The sequence below is a fragment of the Neodiprion fabricii genome, chromosome 2 (genome assembly GCF_021155785.1).
Source record: "Neodiprion fabricii isolate iyNeoFabr1 chromosome 2, iyNeoFabr1.1, whole genome shotgun sequence".
Taxonomy (NCBI): domain Eukaryota; kingdom Metazoa; phylum Arthropoda; class Insecta; order Hymenoptera; family Diprionidae; genus Neodiprion; species Neodiprion fabricii.
The window spans coordinates 28,450,333-28,470,825 of NC_060240.1; the positions used below are offsets into that span (position 1 = coordinate 28,450,333).

General features: G+C 38.0%; 3 protein-coding genes and 1 long non-coding RNA gene across 14 annotated transcripts; 2 read left to right on the plus strand and 2 right to left on the minus strand.

Moving 5' to 3' along the window:
• Positions 1–110: 110 nt before the first annotated feature.
• Positions 111–10,205, minus strand: LOC124175892. Its single transcript, XR_006869264.1, has 5 exons — positions 10,005–10,205; positions 9,215–9,610; positions 7,990–9,108; positions 4,835–5,113; positions 111–295 (listed from the first exon to the last, which is right to left on the minus strand). It is a non-coding gene; the product is annotated as an uncharacterized LOC124175892 (long non-coding RNA).
• Positions 1,402–6,411, plus strand: LOC124175885. Of its 6 annotated transcripts, none has more exons than XM_046556493.1 (9): positions 1,402–1,514; positions 2,752–2,962; positions 3,530–3,659; positions 3,736–3,829; positions 4,456–4,571; positions 4,860–5,093; positions 5,237–5,442; positions 5,529–5,597; positions 5,705–6,411. In XM_046556493.1, exons 2-9 carry the CDS (start codon positions 2,932–2,934, stop codon positions 5,851–5,853), a joined length of 1,029 nt encoding a protein of 342 aa, XP_046412449.1. In that variant the 5' UTR covers positions 1,402–1,514; positions 2,752–2,931; the 3' UTR covers positions 5,854–6,411. The 6 variants fall into 6 exon arrangements, with proteins under 6 accessions (XP_046412449.1, XP_046412451.1, XP_046412452.1 ...); XM_046556495.1 differs by having other exon boundaries at positions 1,409–1,514; positions 2,163–2,962; XM_046556496.1 differs by having other exon boundaries at positions 1,415–1,514; positions 2,659–2,962.
• Positions 7,683–10,970, plus strand: LOC124175886. Its single transcript, XM_046556500.1, has 8 exons — positions 7,683–7,834; positions 8,016–8,145; positions 8,232–8,325; positions 8,477–8,592; positions 8,707–8,940; positions 9,235–9,440; positions 9,528–9,596; positions 10,200–10,970. The coding sequence occupies exons 1-8, from the start codon at positions 7,804–7,806 to the stop codon at positions 10,349–10,351; spliced, it is 1,032 nt and encodes a 343-aa protein (XP_046412456.1). The 5' UTR covers positions 7,683–7,803; the 3' UTR covers positions 10,352–10,970.
• LOC124175881 (4-coumarate--CoA ligase 1-like) lies at positions 10,807–20,479 on the minus strand. Of its 6 annotated transcripts, none has more exons than XM_046556485.1 (10): positions 20,341–20,479; positions 18,180–18,485; positions 15,991–16,198; positions 15,219–15,388; positions 13,278–13,473; positions 12,554–12,708; positions 12,281–12,464; positions 11,852–12,183; positions 11,426–11,621; positions 10,807–11,329 (listed from the first exon to the last, which is right to left on the minus strand). In XM_046556485.1, the coding sequence occupies exons 2-10, from the start codon at positions 18,414–18,416 to the stop codon at positions 11,244–11,246; spliced, it is 1,764 nt and encodes a 587-aa protein (XP_046412441.1). In that variant the 5' UTR covers positions 18,417–18,485; positions 20,341–20,479; the 3' UTR covers positions 10,807–11,243. The 6 variants fall into 6 exon arrangements, with proteins under 6 accessions (XP_046412441.1, XP_046412443.1, XP_046412439.1 ...); XM_046556487.1 differs by having other exon boundaries at positions 18,287–18,485; positions 20,337–20,465; XM_046556483.1 differs by having other exon boundaries at positions 20,337–20,465.
• Positions 20,480–20,493: the final 14 nt, after the last annotated feature.

Sequence of the window (20,493 nt, forward strand, 5' to 3'; positions counted from 1 at the left end):
GGCTATGACCATCTACGATATGTGCAAGATTGTTAATAATCACTTTCTCGTTCAGTTTCCACGCAACCGGGTGTATTCGTTTCGGCACGCGTATTTCATATTTTTGAATTGGATTCATTGTCAGATAAATTGCGAGGCTGAACTGCGAGATTTAGGAAAACGGAAAAAGCTTCTCCAACATCCGAGAATATGTTAATTCATTACATGCACGTGTTAAGTTAATTATTGGACGGATAATCCCGGTCAAAAGTGAGTCTCGGTGAGAATATTGAACACTTCGCGATCAGATGAAAATCTGAAAAAAAAACAGTCATAACCAAGTTGATAAGATAATTCGTTTCGAACAATAAGAGTTCCCAAAAGTCATTGATAAATTGTTTAGACAAAAATTTCCGCAATAAATCGCTCGTGAAACTTTTTTAATTTCATATAGAATGAATTTATTGATTTTTCTGAATACCCCTGAATTTTTTTTTTTTTTCTTTAATCTTCGGTGATTTGAAATAAGTCGATTTTTCAAAATTTTCTAACGCTTAAATTAACGAAACTGCTCGTTCCGTGCCTCTAAGATTTCTTCAGTGTAACGTGTAACCATTTACGAAAACCTATCCAAAAATTCAGGACTGTTCACCCATTTTACAAAATTTTGTAAATTCTTAAAAACGAGTTTTTCGAAATCTCCGAAAATTCTTAAAAAAAAAAAAAAAAAAATTGCAATAAAGTCCGATAACACAAACCATGGTATTACGGTGAAAAAAAAAGATGCTACATATTTTAAGCGTGTAAAATATCGCCATTGATTGTAGAAAGGAAAGTTGAGAGAACCGGTTCAACTGCTGGAGGACGTTACCGCATGTTTCATTTCGTAAATTTTCGCAACTCGTGGGAGCAATTACATTCTTGCCGTAAAAAATTATACCGCCGAAATAAAATAACCGAAACAAAATCACGCGTCAGTTATCCAAGAGTTCCAAATAGGTATACAATATAAAGAAAACTGGGTCACTTTTTGCTTCCTGAGTCAGCAAGGATACTTATTCGTAATTTCCGTATCCCTCGACGTTTCACTGAAACAATTACATATCATGGAGCATATTACGCGCATATCGATAAATAATTCAATGATTTTTATACCCGTAAACTGTGGTTGCAACGATCTTGCAGTATTCCGAAGGTATGCAGGCATTACGTCAAGCGCAATACTTACGAAGCATGAGATATCAAAAACTCCGGAGAATTTACACAGATGTGACTTGCTGCACAGAGGATGTGGTCGTGTCACGTTTCCGTGTATTCAAAGTAATTGGCTTGTGGTTGGGAGGATTGAGGAGGGGAGGGGGGGGGGGGGGAGGGATACGATGTATCGCGCGAGTTCAGCGACAAGTTTTATTGGACGTGTAAGTACAAGTTGCGATTTAGAGAACATACGTTCAGTGCTGTCAGTGATTCCGGCCAAGTAAGAAGTTCTCTCCCACGTGTTTTGCCCAAGACTTAAAGCACTATCATAAAGGCTGGTACGAAAAATATGTCGATTTTGAAAACTTTTTTCTCCGACGGGTATCAGAGGAACAACATCGGATTTTTATATACAATTGGTGCAAGGTTTTATGAAGTTTCAGTTTATTTTTCATTAATAAATATCAATTGACAACGGGGTTATTGTTGATTCACAAAGTTTATTCGGCTGCGACGTGAATCGTGAAATCTATTCGTCGGTTTGACTTGGAATTTGGACAGATCTTTGATTGTAATATTTTCTATCGAATGGACGTGTTTTTTTTTTTTTCTAATTTTCAAATTGGGAAAATGGGGAATTGGTGAGAAAAGAGTTTGATTATCGGCGCAAAAAAATACCTTCATCGTTTGCTATTAACAAGTTAATGAAAATTTTCGTTTAATCATCCGATCATTCGATAGAAAATGTATAATCAAGGATCTGTTCAAGTTTCAAGTCAATTGGATGAATAGATTTTGAGATTCGATGCCTGCCATTTTGAAATATTTGGTTTTGACAGAACCACATAAGAAGAAAGAAGTGTGAACTCGGTCAGTTTTTTGAAATTTAGTAAAACCTTGTTCGTAAATCAAATTCAACGTTTCAGGCTATAAGAATGTGGTAAAAATTAAAAATAGATATTTTAATAATTTGTTTCTTATGATAGTGCCTTGGAATTGTGCAACGTTTACTGTAAATTAATATACATTTTGAAGGGTGGACTGATTTTTTTAATGCAACCAGAACAAGTGTTTCCATTTTCACCTAGACCTAGTTTCGATCATTTGAAGGAATTCTAACAAAGGGACAGATCGCAATGGATAATAAAAATCAAATACTCTCATGAAAGTTCGAAGTCTGATAAAGAGGCGCGAATATCTGCAGACAAAAATTTCAAAAAGAAATAAAATTGTTTTTGCACATGGGACTGTAGATTTGACGTATCTTATGGTTCACGTAACACTTCCTATTGATCGGACGCACCGTGACGCAAGATTCTTTCCGAAATTCCACGACCTTCAACGGAATCGCGAAATGTTATCTCCAGCGAGAATGCGCGATAAGAAGTATTTTGTTTTGTCCAGTCTCGATTAGAAAATACTGTTCAAAGGCCTACCTGAATCTTTCAGAAGTAACATCGATTTCATTTTTTTCATACTTAGATCACCTATCGACCATATCGTAACCACGGTTCAATTTAGATCGAGTACCGATGTATCGTGAAGTTACGCACATGTATTTTCACGTGTTTATAGCTAGCGAGAGATACACATCGCATCAAATTGCGCAATAGAACGTTACGCAACGTAACCGGTTCACGATATATATATATAACTACAAGAAAATTGATGGGCTAAGTCAGCGTCTCGAGAGGATCGTCTAACTCTTGAAACAACCTCAACTCGTCTTCAGCGCGTGTGGCCAAGGACATTACGATGCGTGCGAAACGGGAACACATAGACGACGGTGAGTGGAGTTAAATTAATCGCGAAATACAGCAGGCGAAGCATTTTTTTATGCACTCTGCAGGGCGGACTAAAAAACCCGGATTACCTCGAAACGGGAATAAAATCCGAACGCGTTGACAAGTTTTTAAAAACTTTCTTTTCCCCAAAATTAGTAGGCTAAGCCTTTTTTCGTTGCGGGTTTGAAAATCCGAAAAATCTTCTTTCCTTGCCCAGATACACGTTTTTGACGAACGGGTTTTGAAAACGTCGCCGAGAGGGTGGAAAAAATTAATATTTAATCATGATTCGAAGTTTGATTCTGGCTTTTAGCAATTCCCCTAGATACTATTCACGTGATGTGAAACGTTTCTTGTAATATCAGAGTCAAATACTTGGGCAAAACATTTTTTTTCATCTTTGTGATTGTATAACATGCTGCGTGATCGGAATGCCTGTTATTAAGAAAGTCAGACAGTTTCACAATATCGGATGACTCGTGTTTTTAGCTAATCATCGTTTGTTCAAAGTCAGAGTGTTCGGTAAATGAGTTTACAACATGAATTTAACGTGTGCTTGTGCTTTATAGTCCAACCTGCCACGGTGGATAAACATTTTGATGCATTAATCAACGACGAAGAAACAATCGACTACGATCCGTCGGAAGACCTAACACCGACAGATTTCCCCGAGTGGTACGATGAAAAGTTATTCAAGGCGTAAGTTTAAGTTAAGTCTAACTTTGAGGCAAGTCGGACGGTTTTGATTTACACATTTTTACGTTCGAAATTACAGAGGTAAAGATTACTACGACTCTAATATGGTCGGATTAACCGCAGCTAGCCTGGCTGGACTGATATCGGTACTGTCGATTCCAACGATTCTAAAAGTCAGTCAAAAACACCTCCTGATGACGGATCACGGAAAAAATGGGTGATTTTTGGGAATTTATACTTCGACAACTGCAAGCTTTATTTGGATACTTGTATCATCGCAACCAGTTGATACGAACCATTGTTATTGACAATAACTTAAGCCATTTTACTCGGTGACACGTGCGTGCCCGAAATTTTTCAAAAACGGCTCCACCGATTCACGTCGAATTCTTCGTTCTCCTAACAAAATGACCACCGTTCGAATTTGAAATTCTATTTCACGTATAAGATATAAAATATCTTTTGCTTAGCCAAAAAAGTTATAATGGCTGTGAAGTAAGTGGAATCCTGGTAAAGAGGATACCATCCGAGAACACTTTCTCCAAATTTGAAGCGAATCTTTTAGGCATACTCGAGACATCGTGAGTGCCGCAAAAACATGTCATCGAGCAAAATGCTTAGTATCAATTGATTTTTACAAGCAAAAGTATTCAAACGTGAATAAAATACACTCTCGTCGAATCGAACCATTAATAGTCAAGGTATAGCTTCCAAACAATCACTCACTTTTTCGATAGTCTACCCGATATATACTACGTCAATGCTTCACTGTACAATATGCGAAATCTCCTACTTTCAGGTTCTCATTTACACTAAACAAAGTGGAACGTCATGCACAGCATTCAAAAGATATTTCGAAACAATTTTACACAGTCGTGCTTGGTACATGGACGATGCTACGACCAAGGGTTCGGAGTGAGTAGATTGACCTTCGCTTCCATATCCTTAAGTTCAAATCGGTGTTAGCATACCCGGTGAGGTTGATTGTGCAAAAAAAAAAATAAAAAATATTTTGATTGTACCCAAGTTGAATAATTTAATAATAATAATTATACATTTAGAGGCAGAAGGGAGGGCACTTTGCTTAAAAATCATTCTTTGGTTCTTCCGAAGAAGTAATTTGTAACATAACATTTAGAGAACGAAAAATGTTATCGTGCAAGTGAGTAATACCTAACCTTCGAGTTTTGCGATCGGTTGTAGCTGGTTCCGGTCACTTAACGTGGTTCGATGGAAGCACATGATCTCAAGTCGACGATCTTCTCGAGATGGATTTGGAGGAATCATGCAACGTGACATGGCGTACACTCAGTTCGGGTTCTTGGGTTACGTTCTGATCGAGCCAGAATATCTGGGCCTGACCAACGCTCCGGAGGAACGAGAAGGAATCAATCACTTTTGGCGAGTCCTCGGGCACATGCTCGGCATTTCGGATCGGTAAGTAATTCTCATTACGCCTGTAAAAGTTTAAACAATGAATTATTATCGACGACTGTAAATCTCGCGTGGCCATTTTTCACGCGTCTGAATTTTACTGCCTGAACGAAACTGTCACAAATCCGGTTCGCTTTTGGTTTCAGATTGAACATTTGTCGCAAAACCGAAGCCGAAACTACCCAATTGTGCAGAAGATTGCGAACCGAAGTATTTGCAAAATACTTCAAAGAGCTACCGCCAAATTTTTTGCACATGGCGGAGGTAATGGTTGACGGATTGTGGGTCATCGACACGACCTTAAACACGGATACAGTTTTCGCCGTGGCTTACCGTTTGAATGGGTTGACATGTGGGTGTATATTTTTACCCATTGCCTTGACGCATTCACCATATCGAAATCTGCAATTGGTTATAACTTTAACGTTTCTCTTACAGATCACAAACCTCTGAGCACGTGGAGCTGGCTCAATCTGAAGTATCGTGAACTTATTTACACACTTCTTGGTAATTGTTATTAAGAAGTCAGATAGAATGATGGAATACGTTTAAATCACACGTAGTGCGCAATTCTTATTTTCGATTCACCGTCACTCTGAATTTCTCATTTCCAGGCTCATCCATCTTCGGCCCTGTATTGCGTGTGTACTTCAAACACTTGCTAGCATTCCAGTACTGGATGACACTAAACTTCCCAGTCGTTGCATGGATTCGGTACGGAAAAGAAGAATCTAAGATAAATCCCTATCCAAAATTCAAATAGCTATGACGTGTCACGTTTCATGTATGTTTCTTTAACCGTGATATTATTTTAACCGAACCAGTTTCAAAGAAAAAGGAGACAGCCCTCCAAATAGTAATGATGTGTAAGTGAGCAATGGGATTTGAGGGTGAAGAAAGTTATTAGCGAAATGTAACGTGACGTTCGAAAGTGTTTAGTGAGTAATTTCACATCGCATTCGTAGAATATTGGTGGGATAAGTATTGCAACATCTTTCAATTCAAAGTCTTGACTTGTTTTTCTTTGATTCTTTAATCTTCACTTGACTGACTTCAGTTTGATTGGTATCAACCGATAGCGAATTTAAAAGATGCTTTTAGTTATAACAACATTTTCGTATTACGCTGACAAGACGACTATCAAATTATCGTGTCGGCATAGTTGTAAATAACTCGCGGATCTTTCACGCGAAAAAATGTGATAACAGTAAATTAATGTCGCTGTATTTGTGCAAGCTACGGGGTATTAAAAAACTTCAATAAGAAATAAGAAATATTCCATGTTTTTTTACCAATAATTACAGTACACCTTATACTTTTACCCGTGTATTTTTTTCTTCTTTTCCTTGAAACTACTCACATTCAGATTTACGCTTCAAATATACGGACAACGTTGATTTTATTCTGAAAGGAATTTTCAACAGATGCGCAATTATTTCCAAGGGCGTGACTGTTACGACAGATGTGTCTGCGTTTTTGTTCAAATAATTACTCACGCAAAAAGAAGGTAAAAATGTGCTAAATCACGCGGACGGTACGACGATGCAATACGAAGTAGCCCGAAGCACATTATCGAAACAATCTCTTCTACCGAGTATTTGAGCCGGACACAAAAATTGTTTAACCGAAACGCATTTCGAGTCATCGATTTCTTCCAATCCAAAATTTCATAGCTTGTGAATATGCTATTTTTTATACAGATGGTCAGTAGCGCATACATAAGCACATTTCGGAACATGAAAATGATTCGCGATTTCTTAAACTTTTAAATTTCCGTTCAACCTCAATTGATTATACAATGTTTTTCAGAAATGGATGTCAGTCTACATTTAGTTTACAATTGTAATCGCTAATGTATCGCGGTTCCGTAATGAAGAATAATGATCCCGATTTCAATCAGTATTAATCTGTTTTTAAGATGGTCATTATGTTTTTCTGATATCCTCATTCCACGTCGTTATCACTGCGGGCATCGGGACATCAGAAATTCTGTGATCCGGTTGATTAAGATCTTAAAACCAATTTATAATGTGCAACAGTCACGCATTTGTTGTCATCGTAGAGAGTATATAATTATCAGGTACGCGTTAGATAGGACTTTTACCTCTCAAGGACGAATTAACTGTAAGTTAAAGTATGAAAAATTAGAAAAAAGGAGAAACCTCATTTCAAAAACCCCCAGAAATGTTATGTGATCCAATAATTTAAAAAATGATTCTATAACTATCAAGATCGTTCAAGACGATTTTCAACCTTATATTTTTTATATGATCGTAATGTTTGCGGGCTTATTTTGCTCGTTGACCGGATACTCATAAATTATCTGAGAAACATTAAAGAAATCTTACGTTATATTGCGATTAGAACGCGAAAATGTAATCGCTGACGAACATCTGTTAAAACATACTTGGACAAATCTATTTTTATTCAATTTAGAGATGCTTAGATTAGGTTAGGATTAGATTAGCAAAACATCTATTTTGCTGTATTCATACATACGTTTGTTAACAGTAAATAAACTCTCCTCTCAGCGCAAGGTCGCAAGATATATCAAAACAAAATTCAAGATCTTGACTTGCGCAGTTCGATCGCCATCTCGTCAAGCTATGAATTTAATTCCCAGTGGGGATTCAATTGGCGCTCTGTCGTTGAATATAAGGTGAGAGTCGATAAACGTGTCCTGCATAAGTACTCTGCAGTTAGGCGGGACAAGATGCGGTCCAAGGAAAAGCACATTGACGATGGTATGTATACAGTTCTCATATCGAAGAAAATTGCGTTCCACATCACTTTTCAAGTTTAATGTAATTTCAATTGTGAGATGCTTATCGCGTATCACTGTCAATTAAAAAACCATGCACGGACATGGGTGATTTAAGAAAACTACTTTAACACATACTTGTCACCATGGGATGCATTTCACAGTCCAACCTGCGACCGTGGATCAGCATTTCAGGATACTTGTAGCCGACGAAGACACCATCGACTACGATGAGTCTGAGCAAGTTACTCCAGCGGATCTTCCCGAGTGGTATGATGCAAAATTGTACAAAGCGTAAGTGTTAAGCTCGAGTTTCAATGTTGGGTTAGTGATGATTTGGAAATTTGGTTCGATGATCTAAGTTCCGTTTGACATCGCAGAGGGCAAGATTACTACCGTTCCAACAGCCTTGGATTAACCACTGCGATCATATGTGGTCTTGTAGCTGTGCTGGCTGTTCCTTCGATCTTGAAGGTCGGTATTATAGTATTTATGAAGCATTCCGCGATGTAACTTGTAACTTGAGAAGAAAGGTGAAATGCGTTCGTGCCGATACCGCCCCTTTCAGTATCGTCGTTACTCTTCGGTTGTATTCTTGAAATCGTCCGATTGCGCTTCATTGCAGGTTCTCATCTATACCAAAAAGAGTGGAACGGCATGCGCAGCGTTCAAAAGATATCTCGAAACAAGTTTGCATGCTCGAGCGTGGTACATGGCGGATTCGAACGTTATTGATTCGGAGTAAGTGAACGGAGCTGGACTTCGTTACCTTGCGTTAAGTATCAGTTGCTACAAGTAGCGGAATAACCGTAAGCTCAATCACGTCTGACCTCGGGTTATCCGAATCTGGCCCAGTTGGTTCAAGTCAACGAATACAGTTCGCTGGAAGCATTGCCTCGCAAATCGACGAGCCCTCCGGGATGGAATCGGGGGAATCACTCATCGGGACATGGCGCTCACTCAGTATGGTCTGATCGGCTACGTTCTGCTCGAACCGGAATGTTTGGGTCTGACAAACACCAAGGATCAGCGAGAGGGAATCAACCACGTGTTGAGAGTCGTTGGACATATGCTTGGCATTTCAGATCGGTAAACTGTCATTCCTATACGTGTAACTGAGAAACCAATTCAATTGCATGGAAAGAATGCACGCACCGATAAATATGGGGCATTCCACTTGACGTCGGTAAACGGTTGATCGTGATATTTTTTATTTTCACCAAGGATTTTTCCTACGCTAGTACGTCCCTTGAAAAACTGCAAAAGAAAATTTTCAAATTATTTTAATCACTAGTCTTTAACCCGTGATTTTTTAAAACCATCTCAAAAACACCCAAACTTATTTTTATCATTTTATATTAACATGTATGACTCGTGCTGCAGATTGAACATTTGTCGGAAGAACGAAGCTGAAACTACGGCATTGTGTAGAAGATTGCAAGCCGAGGTATTCGGCAAGTACTTCGAAGAAGTTCCTCCGAATTTTGTCGACATGGCGACAGCGCTGCTGGATGGGATGTGGAGCATCGACATGAGCATAGATACCGGGGCCATTTTTGCTTTCAGTTACAAGTTGAACAGAGTGCCATGTGGGTTATCATTTCTGTGTTATTTTATCACCAGGTTTATACTCCGAGACAGGGGGTGATTATCTAATCGCCTTAATGTTTTTTCAGATACAAAACCTCTGAGCACGTATAGCTGGCTGGTACTCAAATACCGCGAAGCATCTCACAAACTGTGTGGTAATTATAATTGCCTGGAATTAATGACGAAATTCAATTATTCGCAACGTTCAGAAACATGTTATACAAAATTGCCAAACATGAATTCGATTCGTTCACGCCTTTGACGAATGCGATAATTAGCCAAAGTCCAACTGCGTTAAGGTGGACTTTGCTTTTACACGGCTGAAAATAACGCTTTATTTCAGCATTTTTCGTCGATTAAATTCGAGCTTTGCACATGCATTTGTTATGTATTATTAGAAAATATTGTGTAATCACCTGAATACATAACAAATATATGTGGAAAGCTCGAATTTAATCGACCGTATAGTTTCGTCAGGAAAAATTCTCAAATAAGACATTATTTTATGCTTGGAGAAAGCAAATCCTCCCTTAATTTTAATGACATAGAAAGAAAATAAACACCTTACAAGTGATCGCAGCAGTTGAAATGACGAGTGTCGAGTGGCTGTAAAGATTCTATTGACGTAAATTGAAACGTTTCTTCACTGGTTCATAAAATCACTTACTCGTACATAGATGTACTTTGTCACACAATGTTACGTTTCTCATTGCATCGAGGTTTGTGGTTTTGCATAATTATCATTTTATCGCTTTCAGGAACTCCCGGCATCGGTATCTTTGTTCGTGCGTATTACAATTTTTTAATAAACTTTAATTTCCTGCTGATAAAGAAATGGCCGATAATAGCTTGGCTTCAGTACGGCTTTGAACAGTCCAAGATACATCTGTACCCGCAACTGCAGAAGTAAGAAAATTTCGCATAGAAATTTTATAAACTACTAACATTAGTTTTTATTACATTCATTTAAGGGGTAACAAATTATTATATACCTATAAAATATGATAACCATTGACGCAAGATTCAATACGGTTAGAAGTAATTTCGAAGTATATATTGACAGAAGAATATTGAAATGATTATTGATTCTTTGAATAAGATAATTAAATTTCAAAGACTACAACTTTCCGCATGAAAAATTTGGATTGATGTATTGTGCACTGTTCAATAATAGTAAGTACTTTTTAGCAATTCTTTGACAAGAATTTTTGAGCTATTATTTCACGCATCAATTTTTTATCATTAATTTATACGTAATGTGACGTTGTGTAGAGAATGTGACTGAAAATATACGATAATGCGTTATTCAGTTTTTTGCATTTTATAAAAATTTCCGGCAAGGTAAAGAGAAAAGAACTCAAGGCGTTTGTTATAAATTATATAATTTTACTAATATAATAACCAGTAAAATGTGCCAACTGTGCGTTTGCCATTCTGCAACCTTAACACTTGGGCGAACAACCCCCGCAACTGTTCGAAAACTTGCGTATATATACATAATATCTCAACTCAATAATAACCCCTTTAAATTTACACGGAAAAAATGATCAATATATACAAATCCAGGCAATATAAAAATAACTGCGCAATCAATTGCACATGAATATATGCAGTCGTCGATATTCTGTTATAAACAATTATTTATAACTATAGTATAAATATATTTACACGTATCGAATCGTGAGTCGAACATACTTCTAATTATAATATCAGAGTCGATGACTCGTTTGCAGCAGCTGTACGATTCAGGAACGTTTCGTCATCTGGGAGGAATAATTTAGAGTCAAAGCTCGAATCGTTTCTCATTTCGCATATTGCTCCTTCAATACTCTCCTTAAAATCTTTCCGGAAGGATTTTTTGGTATGGTATCAACGAAGATGACACCGCCTGAAAAAATGAATTATGGAAAATAATTACGCAAAATATCACATGTGTGCGTTTGTCAGTGTGCGCAGGTAACATTGACATGAAAGATGTTAAGACCTTTCAGTTCCTTATACTCGGAAACTTTTCCCTTGACAAAGTCTTGCACATCCTTTTCTTTGAGTGTTTTATCTTTTTTGAGCAGGACAAACGCCCTCGGTAATTCTCCGCTTCGTTCGTCCGGAATACCGATAACAGCGGCTTCCTCAATGTCCGGGTGCGTTCTGAGCAAAGCTTCAAGTTCCGCTGGTGGAACCTGACGAGGAAAAATGAGTTGAAATTGTTAGAATTGTCCCTGCCCCACCCACCGAGTATTAGTACACAATCAACTCATATTTCACTGATTGCCGGATGACTGAATATGAATGTTCTGATTTTTTTATAATAGTTATCATTTTGTTAGCACTTCTTGTCAGTTTAAAAGTAATTGAATTTTTGAGCCACTGTCTTTTCTGTAACCCACCCATCGCTTCGTAAGTGAATTACCTGGAAGCCTTTGACCTTGATGAGTTCTTTCAGTCTATCGGTGATATAAAAGTCGAGTTCCTCATCGAAGTAGGCGATGTCCCCTGTTTTCAGCCATCCGTCCGGTGTAAGGGTGTTCTTAGTTGCCTCCTCGTTGTTGTAGTAACCCTTCATCACGTGGTCACCGCGGACCCAAAGTTCCCCAGTTTTTCCGGGGGTTACGATGTCCTCCTGGGTCGACAGGTCAATCAGCCGAGCTTCGGTGTCGCAGATCGGGTTCCCGATGCTGGCGTATTTTTTCGACTTGAGTGTTTGCAAAAACGTAACCGGTGAGCTTTCCGTGAGTCCGTAACCTGAATGACAGGAAAGAAGAACGCGGTTCGATATAAGGAAGCCAGATGTGACGAAGATATTGTCCGATGATTTTTCTTTAGAATCAGTAATCTTCACCTTGGATGAACTGCAGTTTCGTTTCGTCAATGCCGAATCGATGATAAAACCTCTCAACGTCGGTACCGGCAAGAGGAGCAGCGCCGCTCGTCATCGCGTGAATTGATTCGATGTGTTTCTTTGCAACCATCGGGGCTGTGGCCAGAAACAGAAGCAGCGGAGGCACGAGGAAGAAACATGTAACCTGAATCGCATGGATGTCGAGTGCGGTGTAAAGACGGCGAGACACTGGGATCCTTTTTTTTTTTTTCAAAGGATAAAGTGCTTGCTTACCTTGTTTTGTTCAAAAACGTCTATGAACCCTTGCGGCGTGAATTTCGGGAGAGTGATTAATTGTACTCCCAGTTTCAAATTTGGCAGCATTACAGCGTTCATTCCGTATATGTGAAAAGTAGGGAGTAACAATGGCGCGATTTCCTGATGAGTCTCTGAAAAGGCGAGTCACTTTACAATCCAGAGATTTGCGTAGACTTGAAATACAATTACTCCGAGAATGATTAAAAATTACAAGATGACTCTTTAAAGGGGTAATTCGTTAATACCTTGGCAATTAATCTCATTTTAACCTTTTTTTACTGTGGAATTATCAATAACAAATTTACAGAATAGACAGAGGCGTGATTTCCCCGTTGAAAGTTGTGCGGAATATTATGCCTGTATAGACGATTTTAATTCCAAGATACAACTATTCCACATAAAGTACGAAGACCTGCTGAACACCTGGCTAATTTCACGAAAATTGTTTTACCATACAATTGGCATGCAAGTTTGAGCCCGTAGAAAAACCAATATGGCGTCTGTTTCGCACGCTTGCGTTTGTATTTGCGGGGTAAAATCGCTCCCGGCACTGATCAATTACTCAGCTTTGTTTCATGCCCAACAAAATGATGGCAAGAGTGTTCTCGTTATAATTCAACGTTCGATGAAAACTTGGAAGCTCATATTTCAGGTTGTGAAAGTCACGCGCGTTACTTGTTTCACGCCGATTGTCACTTACCGGTAGTTTCTTTCCACACGTTATCGTCAGTACTAGCCTTCACTTGTTGTATGTTGGCGATCAAATTTTTATGGGACAACATTACGCCTTTGGAAAGGCCTGTCGTACCGCTGGAGTACGGTAAAACGACTACGTCGTCAAAATTCCATGGATGGTTTGGCACTGGCGGCAATGACTTTCCTCTATCGATGAGATCCTTCGGTGAAATAACAGATGAATTATGAGAAATTTCACGTTCAAAGTAACATCGGAGTTTCCCATAACTTGTAGAAAATAAAATTGGTCATAAATTGGGTAAGATTTGTTGATCAGTGTCTATATTTTCAAAATAATACGCTTGAAAATTTTACAACCAAGTGTAAAAATTTGTAATATCTTCACTAATTCAATTGCATGAAATTCTGTATCCAAGTTATTCGCGGTATGTAAAATTACGCGTACGTGTTATCGGAAAAGAAGTATTCGATGTTCTCGTTTTAACATCACACTGAGGATATAATAAGTATACCGGATGTCGCCTTGAATGACACGGATTCGTACGAAAATTTCTCGTTAATATTTTGACAATTTATGAAAAACAAAAGAAAAGAGCAATAAGAATTCGACATACTTACGATAAGTAAATTATTCGCGAGTTACTCTGTTGATAATTAATCAAGCCATAATTAAACTGAAATTCATCAAACATCTGTGACAAATTACTGATCTAAGTAAAAACGATTCAACCGTCCACATCGTATACTTTGGATGATTACATACGCTGAGCTAACAACAATCAGATTAGATGAAATCATGCGATCAGAAAACATTCGTTATCTCTGTTGTTATGACAAGTGTGAATTGTGTACAAAGATATCCATTCATTTACACGCGCTTATCGTACGCCGTGCGAGATACGCAATCTCGTAATACGTACGTTGCTTGAAATCCAACAACACACTCGGTAGCTGCTTTGTAATTCTCGAATTAGTTTAAGGGGGGAGCCTGCTTCAGAGGCTTCAAAAAATCTATTTTTTTTTTTTGCATAAATGTCTTCCCAAACTATCCAAGAATGTGTCCCTAAAATTTCAGACGCAAATTCGAAATATTTTCGGAGTTACAGAAGAAATAGTGAGCAAGCGTCGAGCAGGTATACGAGCGATTTTTTGAAGTTTTCAACCAGTTTTTTGAAGAGTCTGAAGGGCAACTCTATGGACCAGGAATCGCTGATTAGCATATTAATGCGGTAAGTTCAAGAAAATGACGACTTTTTATATACGAAAACTTGGACGCATGATTTCTCGGTTTTTCATGTTTACGATTTTTCCTAATTGGCGGGAAAGATACGGAAAAAACTAAACGTCCTATCGAAACGAGACAAATTGCATTGTACTCGGGATTAAATTCTCTTCTAGTTGAACCTCAAAAACCCTAAGAAAGTTAAGATTAACCCACTTTTTAAACAATCTAAAGTGAATTTTTTTTTTAATTTGCGAAAAGTTGTTGAATTTTTCACTTTTTGTTGTATTTTCTTGGTTCAACTAGAAGCTATACTATTGAGAAGTAAAAATATTTTTGGGTTCTTCATTTCAGACGGAAATTGCGACCTGCACCTGTCCCGCCGCACGACAAATGCACACTCGAGACGCCTCGGTGAAATGCTTGTACCAGGCATAATATGACATATATCTTGATGAAAAAATTTGAGAAGACCGCTGAAATATATAACAATAAAACCTGAAAGTTTCGTTTCAATCGGATATTTCTTTCCTTCCCAAAAAAATTCTTGAAAGAATCGATTTTGTGAAACCTCTAAAGCAGGCTCCCCCCTTAACCGACCGACGCGTTGGACTTTGAAGCCGTAAGTCAATTTCCATTTGAGTATTTTAAGTGCGTGTAGAGAAGTAAGTAGGTGCAAGGTGCAAGGTCGCAGAGGCTGGCTTACGAGCAATGCGATCTTACCTTGAAAGGTATCGATTCCGACGGCACAGGTAACGTCGCGTCGTCGATTACAATGAACGGAGATTTTGACGGGAGCGTTTCGCGGGTTGCATTCAGTACCACAGGCGCTATTTCAGCGTTAGTGATTACACCCTTAGCTCCGGAATTTATCAACTGCCTTCTTATTTCATCTGAAAAATATTAAGTTATATGTCAGCCCACTGCGATGCATGCCGTGCAGACATGAAGATATTTATCTGCTGGCACATTTAGACACGATCAATTTATCGATATACTTTGATAGTTGCTGATTGAAACTGTTTGCTGTTCTTCTTTTTACTCTGGTCTTTCCCTGGTGGAAATAATTTCGACGCCTAACTGCGAATTTGACTTTACGGTTAAGTAGAGATTTTGGACGAGTTTTGGATGTTTTCCCTGAACAAACCGTAAGATTTACAATAATAAGAAGAAAAAACTGATCACAAGCGTTGCGTCAAACAAAAATAAATTTCCTTCTCTTTCTCGTAGCTACAGTTTTTCTTCGTAGAACCCCGGATGCGGTTTGGAAATTCTCATTCATATATGCATGTAATAAAACAGACTGTAATAGCGTGGTCAAAAACAGGAAGATTCTATAATATAATGCAATAACTTCTGCGGACAATAAAAAAAAAAAAAAATCTTCCGTGCACTATTACATAGTAACGTTTAGTATTTCGTGATAAATTAAAGACTTAGTTGAGTTGTCAAGAAATAGTTGAGGAAGAAAATGGTCAAAAGTGTAATGGATTACCAACTGTGTAATGTGGATTTACGGTAGTTACGATGAGTCCGGCTTCAACTGATCCTAGAAAAGCGATAGCAGTTTCGGGCAGGTTTGGTAGAACCAGAGCGATGACGTCGCCGGCCTTAAACCCCATATTTAGAAGGCTTCTTGCAACCCAATTCGACGCATCTCTGGCACCGGCGTACGTGTAACGACGTCCAGTGACGCCACATTTCTGTAAATTGAAAAAACAAAAAAAAAAAAAAAATGTGTATTAACCTAATTACAGTCACATTCATATTTTATGCGTAGGTATATTGCATAAATGAATTATCGTGTAATGAGTTATTCGCTGAATTGGTAAATGAAAAATTTTCACCTACATGTGAACGGAAGAGAATTCACGTAGCGTTCTGTACCATGAAAAATCTAGGCGGTGTGAATATTTGATTTATCATCGCGTATTTGGTGTTTACTTTTTATCCTGGAATTCGTGCTAATCGTATTTGTGTAAGGCTATAAACCCAAATTAAAACATGACAGTAAACACTTATACAGATATAGGAATCGACGAATTGATTGTGAATCGCGAGTTCTTATCTTATAAATTTCTACACACTTGCGGATTGAAATTTGGAGTTTGGAACTGGTTGTTTGGACTTTCGCCTTAATCATTACAAGCATGATTGTCGAAAGTATCAAATCTCCGAATGACGTTGTTACTTTTATATTTATACACAGGCAAATTGTGTCTGTACCAAGAATATTGTTTTAGCGGTGTTTGTTTTTATTTTTTAACATATTTTTTTTCTGTACGGTGTATACAGCATTTATTTGTGTGAATTATTGCGAAATCGTTGATAAATTTGAGATATTTCATTTTTGATAACGATTTTGTCGCGGTTTTATGATGAGATAAAACTTTAAAATTACTCGTGTCTTCGGTCAATTTGAACTTTATAAACAAACTTGAATAATCGTTGTTTCAAAATTTTTAACATGTACGTTACACGTTAAATTTGATTCATTCGGTAAACGCAACAAATTATTCTTGTAATTTCGTGTATTAGTATTAAATCCGCGATATTTTAATACATCTTGGCGGAAAGCGATTGCATGAAACGAAAGAACAGAACACATAACGTAATCAATCGTAGTGATTCGGATTAAAACAAACTTCCACAAGAAGAAAATTACCAAGCTTCTGCAGAACTACTCGTATAATACATTTGCATTGCGTTATCGTTTGCTGGGGTGTAATAAATTCAGTCATCCTTATCTGTTACAATACGAAGACTGTACGTAGAGTCTGATCATTCAGCGGCAGTTAAAATTTCCGTATCGTCTAAAATTATCATTAAAATGTAATGTTATGCAGTTTGTTTTCAGCTATCGTGTTTTGAAGCCTTCGTCCGCCACGGTATACATAACATTGTATAATATTATAAATAATTTTACTCGTATATGCAAATCATATATATCTACCTACCTATGCGTATAATACCTGACGCGTAACAACTTGAGTTACGAAATAGTTATTTAACCTGTGCATTATAAAGTCCAAGAGAATTAAATCAGTCACGGTCGTTACCCATACATTATACTCCAGGATGGTAAATGCACAGTTTATGCATTCGGTATACTCGTTTGTGCAGCTTGTGCAGGTTGTTTTTTAAAAAACGATACAAAAAAATTTAATAAATTCATGTTTACCGACTTGCATGATTGATTAGATTCCTTGAATAAATCTATCATTTCGAAATCAGCACTGAGAGAAATTTTTAGTTCGGGTTACCGCTCGGTCCTTAAGTATATCCATTTTTTACCACAATCGAAAAATATAGTTCTAGGTAGAAAATTAAAATTAGTTTTCTAGCTGTTACCGGAAAGTCTAGTATCCGTTACTATTCTTTATCATTACGATCATTGTTGCTATATTTTCTTGTAACTGTTGCTTGTGCAACAATAAATTGACGTTAAAGCCTTATTTAACTAAAAAAAGTAGAGTAAACCTCAGAAACTGATTTTGCTTTGCAATAATCAAAAAAGGATCGACGATAGCGCAAAATTGTTAGGCGTACCTCGTTGTTCGTAATTCCAACAATATTCGAACAGTTTTTTTAACGATACCTTTTCTACTGAATTTTTCTAGTTACTGTAACAAATGAAATTTTTCTCCGTGAACACGTCGCTTATGAACAATTATATTCACTCACCAGGGCTACTTTGTCTCCCCATTTTCCCGTGTTTTCCCATACAAATTCGTGCAGCGGCATCGTTGGATAATTTATGTTGTTGAAGGGGGATTTAAAAATTTTTTCACCGTTTTTTCCCTCCTGAATCCTCGTCCTCCTCGGTTCCGTCGACATGGACCTTGACGACGAGTCACGAATTATTTTCCCATTCTCCATCAGATTCCACATCCGTCGAGTGCCGCGTCTAAGAGTTGTCATTTTTTTTTTTTTTTTTTCGAATATTCACCCCTGTTGGTAATTGTGTTTGAATTCAGAATCGACAGGCTGCTGGAAATGTGAAATAAATTCATTTGCGAGGTGGATAAAAGCACGGTGTATTTTTTACTTCGTAGGTAATTGATCGTGCATAATTTTACAATATGCCTATTATTATTTCTATACGAACTAAATTTACATAGCAGTGCATGCTACTTGGAAAGCATTGAGAAACTCGGATTTGAACTAAGCTGATCAATTAAACGAAGTTCTCGTCCACTTTCTATAACGTTATTCACACTCTTATCGGTACGCTAATGTACGAAGTTATTTGCGTAGTTTGTAAAAGGTAAATTACCGAGTAGTGCTTACTGTTTCTATATTAGTATCTAACCTATTTTCCACTTTCTAGCAAGTATATCACCAATTACTAAAAACTATATACTTCGATGTTTTCGATCGGAAAATAAATCTGTTCTCCTGCTATCGCAATCAGATCTTCGGTATGGATGGTGAAACACGCGTTAAATGGCCGAGGAGGGATTCTTATCAAGGAATTGACAATTACTACAAAAATAGTGACGTTACAATTCCTCGTGGAAATTTTGTCCCGAAAACTAAATTAGAGACGACTTTTAACAAACACCGAGAATTACATTTTCAAACTAATTTTAAGCGTTCATGAGCTTCCGAGTTAAATAAGTCGAATTGCGCCACAGAAATGACAAATATATTTATATATATATATATTTATTGTTGCACCAACATCAAAAATTGTCGCAAAAGTTGCAACATAATCAAATAAAAAATAGTTGCACATACTAGATTTTCTGGTTAAAGTTAGAACATTTACTTTGATATTGTACCCATAATCGTATTATTTGTTTACGGTAAAAAATCGTAACCGCAATTAGAAATTTCTTTTGGTACACATACCCGCTATGGAACGTAAGATGACGATAAAAAGAAAAATAATCGTTCAATAATATGGCATACAGTTGACCCGAAGCGTGCGATAATAATGGATCATTTTATACGTTGTACGTAGAGCAGACGATCAATTATTCGTAATGCAACCGACATACATTCAGCAAGTAAGATCGTGAAAGGTAAAGCAACCGATTTTACTGAAAGTACATATTTTCATTCGGTACAACGGAAAGCTGCGGTCGAATTTACAGTGAAAATTTCGACAGCCTTCGACTACCAGACGTTTGGAATGCAAGCAATGTCAGTTCGCATGCAACTGATTGGCCTGACATAATCCCGAATGTCAATGGTGAGAAGTATTGTGTCACCGTTTCACTGTCCGAGAGCGCGAAACCTGTGACGGATCATAGCAATAAACAAAGGAGACCGATAATGTGTAAAAATAAAATGCAAATTGCGTAAACCGGTTCTAAACGGCATGTTCAAATTAGCGAAACAGCGACAGCTGGTAAACACAAGTCACTTGGCAATTACGTGTAATGAAATGTATCGGTAAACGGCTAAGAAACTAATTATTATGTATACGAATTCAAAACTCGCTGCTGGCAAAGTAAATCGGCATCGCGCAGGCGCTCCTCTCTCTCTCTCTCTCTCTCTCTCTCTCTTCCTCTTTACGGCGGGGCTTACGATCGCTCGTAATTCATTCGAAGAGATAAAACAAAACCCAAAGTCGCTTTTGCGTAGCAAAGAGCTTGATTCCGAGCTTTTGAGGATTTTTTGCGTCCCGGTAATATTATTATCAGTGTAGAGCGACTCGAACACCGTGCGGTGAACGCGCGGGTGAAAATGGATCACCGGAAGCTGATCAATCGGAAGTGAGGCGTTGCGGGGGGGTTCGCGGGAATTTAAATGCCCCATCCGAGTGCAGAAAATCAGACGGCCGTGGAACACACGCGACAACCGAACTAATAATAGGTATGCACTGTACCTTACCTACGCGCTTAATTGTTAGCCGCCAACCGGTACGCGATCCTGACTGCCACTAACGTAAGATGCTCCTGCCCGGATCGCTTGACTCATGCCGAGTTGCCGGCGTCGCGACGCCGGATCCCCACCGCGACGCTTTTCGAGCTGATCGTTCAACGCTACG

Bases quoted from the DNA above. Each gene is read 5' to 3' on its own strand.
- LOC124175885 (XM_046556493.1), top strand. From the start codon at position 2,932: ATGCGTGCGAAACGGGAACACATAGACGACG. The intron at 3,830-4,455 runs GTCAGTCAAAAA...TCCTACTTTCAG, and splicing joins CGATTCCAACGATTCTAAAA to GTTCTCATTTACACTAAACA. The intron at 5,443-5,528 runs GTGGGTGTATAT...TTTCTCTTACAG, and splicing joins CCGTTTGAATGGGTTGACAT to ATCACAAACCTCTGAGCACG.
- LOC124175886 (XM_046556500.1), top strand. From the start codon at position 7,804: ATGCGGTCCAAGGAAAAGCACATTGACGATG. The intron at 7,835-8,015 runs GTATGTATACAG...TGCATTTCACAG, and splicing joins GGAAAAGCACATTGACGATG to TCCAACCTGCGACCGTGGAT. The intron at 9,597-10,199 runs GTAATTATAATT...TATCGCTTTCAG, and splicing joins AGCATCTCACAAACTGTGTG to GAACTCCCGGCATCGGTATC.
- LOC124175881 (XM_046556485.1), bottom strand. From the start codon at position 18,416: ATGACAACTCTTAGACGCGGCACTCGACGGATGTGGAATCTGATGGAG. The intron at 15,389-15,990 runs GTAATCCATTAC...AATATTTTTCAG, and splicing joins AAATCCACATTACACAGTTG to ATGAAATAAGAAGGCAGTTG. The intron at 12,184-12,280 runs GTGAAGATTACT...CCTGTCATTCAG, and splicing joins GAAACTGCAGTTCATCCAAG to GTTACGGACTCACGGAAAGC.